The 6000-nt window shown below is 42.4% G+C and overlaps 1 protein-coding gene across 16 annotated transcripts in view; it reads left to right on the top strand.

Moving 5' to 3' along the window:
• Window positions 1-1383: 1383 nt before the first annotated feature.
• The window catches only part of LEPR (leptin receptor), a 36718-nt gene continuing 32101 nt past the window's right edge, over window positions 1384-6000 (top strand). For 11 of the 16 annotated variants that reach the window (XM_065071975.1, XM_021296410.2, XM_065071974.1 and 8 more), the window contains exon 1: window positions 1385-1498. In XM_065071975.1, the coding sequence (XP_064928047.1) occupies window positions 1485-1498 (14 nt within the window). In that variant the 5' untranslated portion in view covers window positions 1385-1484. Of the gene's footprint in view, window positions 1499-1921; window positions 2159-6000 lie in introns of those variants that run through there. The other 5 variants (XM_065071983.1, XM_065071982.1, XM_065071980.1 and 2 more) reach the window with 3 other exon arrangements.

Below are 6000 nucleotides of genomic sequence, written 5' to 3'. Positions count from 1 at the left end.
GAAAGAACGAATGTACAAGAAAGTGGCATTTTTTTAATCTTAGTAACTGTATTTTTGTCTTCCATGTGAAGATAGCTTCTAAGATATGTATGGTGTAGGTTTCTGGAGAAGTACAGATCTCTCTGGTGTGCTTGTTGTTCATTTTGGGACATTTTGGGCATTTTTGCTTGTCCAACTTCAGACCTGGTCTTCATGAATTTAATACTTGACAAACTCATTTGAACAATTCAAGGTCAGGATTTAAATTTAGTTCTAATTATTAATTTTCACTGTCAATTTCTTTGGTATGGCTCCGGATTTTTAAGTGAAACAAAATCTTTGTGATAACAATCTATATATAGTTGGTATTAAAACGCCATCAGCGGTAAGAGAGTAGTATAGTAGAGATGAAAATAGTCTCTCTGAACCCAGGGTGTTCGCAGAAATGTGAAGTTTCTGAAATAATGCAAAATAATTGTCTGTGTCAACAAGGCGTCAAAACCAAATAGCATAGTGCTGTGTAATGTGCCATCTACAAGAAGCATATCTGAATCAGATTATTGCTTTTAAACTCTAATCTCTGTCCTTCTACTGACAAGTAAGCGTGTTTGTGTTACCAATAATAATTTACAGCATTTGTTTATAATTCTGTGAAATTTCAGAGATTCTTGGGAAATTCAATGAATATGTTTAATGGCCGGAAGGCATTTTCTTGTACTTCTGGTCTATGTTGCCTTTTACGTTAATAATTGTCTGTTTTGTACAGCCTTCACTCTGAAAACCACTAACCGAAGGTGAATATCAATTTAAATTCTTAACAAATGTTTGCATGGATACAGACAGCATTGAAGTTTCTGTTTAGGTAAAACACTCATTCTGCACTAAATAAAATAAAATTAAAATCTGTAATTCGATTTCCACAAGTGTTAAACTACTAGAAGAGGAAAACTTGGCATATTCACTCTGTGTTCTCCCTGGAGTTGCCCTGGACAAACTCCTGTATCACCCCCCATGCAAAGCAGCAATGTCACCACAACTGCGCAGGAAACCAGCGCAATGTTTAACCTGGAAGGATGCGTGGAAATTTTTCTGTGAAAGCACTTTTATTTGTACACTTTACAGACGAGAGAAGTGATGCCAGGTGGCTTAACTTATGATACTTTTGGGGACAAAGCCTTACAGCTTCACCGCGCTGCGGGGCTGCCCAGGGCCTGAGAGGACAAGAGGTGAGGGGCAGCGTGCACTGCCCGTGTTCCCGCCTCGCTCGGTATCAGTTCTTTGAAGGCTCAAATATGTTTTTCTTCAGCAACCTGCAGTTTGTAAAACATTTAAGTATGGAAGGGGAAACACCCCCTTGTTCCCCGGCATTTTGTGTGTGGGGAGCCCCCGGGGGAAGCGGCCTCTCCCCGTGAGGCGGGGCGGGAGGACGAGGCGGGGCGGCGGGCTGGGCCGGGGCCCGTCCTGCTCCCCGGCGGAGCAGCGGGCTGGCGGCTCACACCGCGGGAATGGAGAGAAGAAGGTGGGTGCATTTACTTTCTTTTTCTGCTTGCGTCTTTAGTTTAGATTTCTTGCGGCCGCTGCCCGCGGGGGTGAAGCCTCCTCCACCCGGCTCCCTCCCGTGGGGTGGCGGGGACGCGGGGGGGCGACTCGGAGATGTTAAAAACCAGGTGTTTTTTGCCAAAATACACGTTTAGAACGGACCTCGGTTGCCTGTTCCTTTAGAAAGCTGGTGTGTGGGTGAGTGTTGGTCTTTTCCCTCACACATCAGCTCTCGAAAGGACCGCGCAACTTTGGGGGGTTGGCGCGGTGAACCCAAATCAGACTGTTTTTTTTTCCTCCTTTTCCCCCTGCCTTTTTTTCCTCTTCCTCCCCCTTTTTTTTCCTCCCCCCCCCTTTTTTTTTTCTTTCTTTCTTTCTCTCTCTCTCTCATTTTCTCTTGAAGTTTAGTGTCTTAGCAAAAGGGAAAAGGAAACGTCCATGAATGTGAGTTGTCACTGATGCTACAGAAGCCATTATGGTCCACTCTGATAGTAAAGCCCTTTGGAAATTTAATGTTAATTATTGACACTGAATTTCTAAAGAGAGTTTTAAATGAAAACGCTGAGAACCCTTAGTGTGGTTATAACATGAACCAGCTTTAAGTGCCGGGTAATGACAGGAGCTCTGCTTACAGCTGCAGGTAAGGAAAAAAAAATGTATGTTCATCAGTGAGAAACAATGGGAGATAATATTTATTAAAAACGCTTTAAATCAGGAATATTTATGAAACTTAACTCTCAAATTGAGCATGCACAAACTTCAGTACGATGTTCAGTGTGGTGGTGGTGGAGATAGATGCAGGAAAAATGAGGGGGTAGTTTCAGTGCCACCAAAATACACAGTACAGTCTGGGGTAACTCTCCAGAGTGTGGGACGTTTTGCTGATGGTTTCCGAAGAGGCTGTTTTTGTAGCTGTGCTGTGGGACAAGGGTAGTTCTGCTACTGATTTTACTGGGCTCAGCGTATGGAGAGACATGGAACGTGGGTTGCTTTGCTTAAAGTTGTGGTGGGATTAGAAAGCAAAGTTATCTAAGACAAGTCATTTGCACTGCAATTTTGTATGTTCCGTTTACTTGGAACTCTTTATTAATAATGTTTACTAGTATAGTAAATGACAAACAAATGCAATGAAATTCCATGCCTGGGGGGCTGACTGGGAACCCCTGGTCTTGCCAAAACCCACAGGACTGGAAAGCTCCCGGCACCCTTGAAGAGCTGGCCCGAAGGCACTCTGCGTAGGCATTATTGCTAAAATATTTTTCTGCTTTACAGAGATCTTTTAAATATTTAAAAACAGCTGTAGCATGCAAAAGTCAGGGACAGTCTGTGTGCTTGCAGTGTTATGTTCCTGTTTCCCATTAACTAGCAGCTGTTGTTGTTTTTTGGGAGGGTGGGAATAAGAAAAAGAGGAACTCCGGACTCTATACATAGGGGAAAAAAGCAGGAGATCCTGGCAACTGGATTTCTGTCTACAGGCTTTGAAATTGCTCATTGGAAGCCACTAATATGCAACATTTGCTCATCTAGTCCCTGTGTCCCTGTTAAGTCGGTGAGAATTTTGCAGTTGAGTTTAGTGGCATCAGGGTTGTGCTGTGTCCAGGACGGGTTGTTGTCCAGGACTCATCACTCTTAGTCACCAGTGCCACCCTCTGTTCACTGCCGTTCAAACTGGACAGGTAGAACTGCCTCTTGTTGCCATCCTCTTTTCATACTAACCCCCTTTTTTTTTTGGTAGTTCAGAAAGGAGACATGCAGAAATGTTTTCAAAGCAAGAAACTGAAAAAAAAGGCAGCTCCAGAGGGAAAAGGAAAACTCTTTGTATGTTTTCCGTGCCCATTGAGCGGGTGTCTGTGGGATCACCAGCCGTGGTTGTTTCAGGCCGTGCTGAAAATGGTTCCCATGCTGATATGCGAGTGGATTGTACAATTTCTCAGCCAGCCTGTAAAGAAAAATGATCTTACTTTAATTGTTGTCCTCCCTGCTTGCCCTATCTGCTGCTTTTTGTTTTAAATTGGGTGTTTTTGTTACGAGAGGGACTGTCCTCAGTAAAAGTCTTTGTACACCGGTTAACATGGAGAGGAACATGCTATTTACATATGAAATTGGAGAATTTCTTGTAAGCCGCAGCAGCAAGTTGGTGGATCCAGAATGCGGTATCTTAAGATAGATGCATTGAATTGGGCCCCAGTTCCTTCGATTTGTGTGGATACTTCCCCAGCCACACGTGAAACCATTTGTCCTTCCTGAGTTAATTTACTCTCTCTGGGATAGAGCTATAGTTACAAGTGTTAATAATTCTCCTTTATTTAACTTCACATTCCTTGTAACTCTTCTTGTAAAAGTTATATTCTTTCTTACAATGAAGTTAGAAATTCTGGTAAGTTCGGTATTCTCACCAGAAAATATATTGGGTAGCCCTGTGTCTGGTCCAGCGGTACATTCATCTAGTTCTGGGAGTTATCTGTAGGTGTCTCTTTTACCCAATTCCTGTACAAAGTTTACTCAAGTGATACTGAACTTTGAACAGGAAAGGAGCTAGTGATGGTGACATGCAGCTTACATTGGTTTTTTATTATCTACAGCACTATTTTTTTGTTTATGAGTGTTTGAACCAGGACTGAAAAATAACACCTTTGTAAAAATCAGCCTAGGTTGATGCAATAGATGTAGGAAGAGAAGATGTCTTGAGCTGGTCTTAACTGTGTTTTTGCTTTCTGGTCCAAATATTGTTAATTATGGTTCAATTAGTGCTGATAGAGCAATCAGGTTCTGCTATCTCGTCATTTTTAGGGCATGAGGAAGTGAAAATGCCTTTATCCTCAGTGGACTATGTACTTCTAACTTTCCTTCTTTGAGGTGCATGTGGATCTGGGGATCTGTGGTTGCTTTTTTTCCCAGTCCACAGTAGGTATTACATGGCTGTAACTAACACAGCAGCTGCATTAACACAATTAACTATTTGTCTTCTTACTTACAGGAACAAATGAGGGTGTTTCATGTTATGCTTTGAAGTAGTAATATATGTGTAGTTACCAGAATAGTTGTTCTTTCCTTCAGACATCTGGGAGCAAGAGGGCCAAGATACCTGGGTGACAGCTCTTGCTTCTTGCAGTGCCTATGATGGGAAAGCAAGCGATGGGCCATAGCTTTATGGATTATTTCTTGCTCTTGATGGTGGACAGTTTTTTACCTGTTTTGAAAGAGAGAGCCTTAAAGCATTTGCAGTCCTATCTGTGACATATTGCTAATTTATGGCCTTTTGAAATGCATCTTATTTTCTTGTACAACATATGAAAGTGATCTCTGCCAGTTTTTTACTGAGAAGTGGTCAGGCTATGAGCAGCAAATTTTTGTTGTACCTTTAGAGGAGGAACACGGACTATTTTTCATTAAACCATACATTTAGTAGTAGGAATAGAATACGCTTATGTTAAGTAAATTATTTTAAAATATATTTTTTCTTTCAGTCAGAAACTTGGAAAAAAAAATAGATAACTTCTCTCTTTTGGAAATTACCCCAAATTATCTTTGTGAAATTACAGACTTAATAGAAGGTTGTAGCTGGGTAATTCCTCTGGCCTTCATGGGTCTCCTATTAGAAACAGACTAATGGCAGAGGTAGAGGAAGGCTCAGCCTAACAGCTGTGCTGAGAGGCACGTTTTCCTCTGGAGTAGGAGTTATGAAGCTCTGCCTTTGAAATTTTGAGCTTTCCTCTTCAATTGCTCAAGATGTAGCTTAAAATTTACTCTGATTATAACCTGGGCAAATGGGGAGGAAAGTGGATGGGACTGATTCATCTTGCAGACCAGAATAAAGATGGGCTGTGCTTGGCTCCCACTTTGGCCCCAGCTAAATCTGCGACAGCTTTTCTTGCAGGAGAGCTTGGAGGAAGACAAGAACATGGAGATATTTGAACTTCACTACTCAGTTGTCTGAGGTAGAGAGCTCTGCCTGTTGAATCACCTCTGCTTTAATCCGTGGTCAAGGCTTAAAGCAATGTCAGGGTCACTGGGTGAGGTCGAAGTCTGGTGAGGGCAAAGAGAAGGGATCACCATCCCTGGAGGGGTTTAAAAGACACATAGACAAGGTTCTTAGGGACATGGGTTAGTGCCAGAGTTAGGTTATGGTTGGACTCGATCTTGAGGGTCTCTTCCAACTGAAATGATTCTGTAATGGACAGCTCTGAGCAGAGGCTGCCACTCCTTATCACAACCAAATTATTTGGATTTATCAGCAGCCTCCAGTTCCTCTGTGGGGCTGACGCTCCATTCTGTGGGGGCTTATTGAGGAGATGAGACAAAGGGCATGTACTCGGAGTGTGTGCTGACAGGGGTGGCAAAAAATACAAAGAAAATACCCTTTTTCTTTCCTTTTGGTCTTTTCTGTCCATCTATACTTTCCTTCCAGGCTGCAGAGCCCACTGCTATGTAGCTGGTATAGAGTAATCTATATGTATCACACAGTGTGTATGTATATAGGTA

Source organism: Columba livia, chromosome 8 (genome assembly GCF_036013475.1).
Source record: "Columba livia isolate bColLiv1 breed racing homer chromosome 8, bColLiv1.pat.W.v2, whole genome shotgun sequence".
In the NCBI taxonomy this organism is placed as follows: Eukaryota; Metazoa; Chordata; class Aves; order Columbiformes; family Columbidae; genus Columba; species Columba livia.
This window is presented reverse-complemented; position numbering and strand designations above follow the sequence as displayed.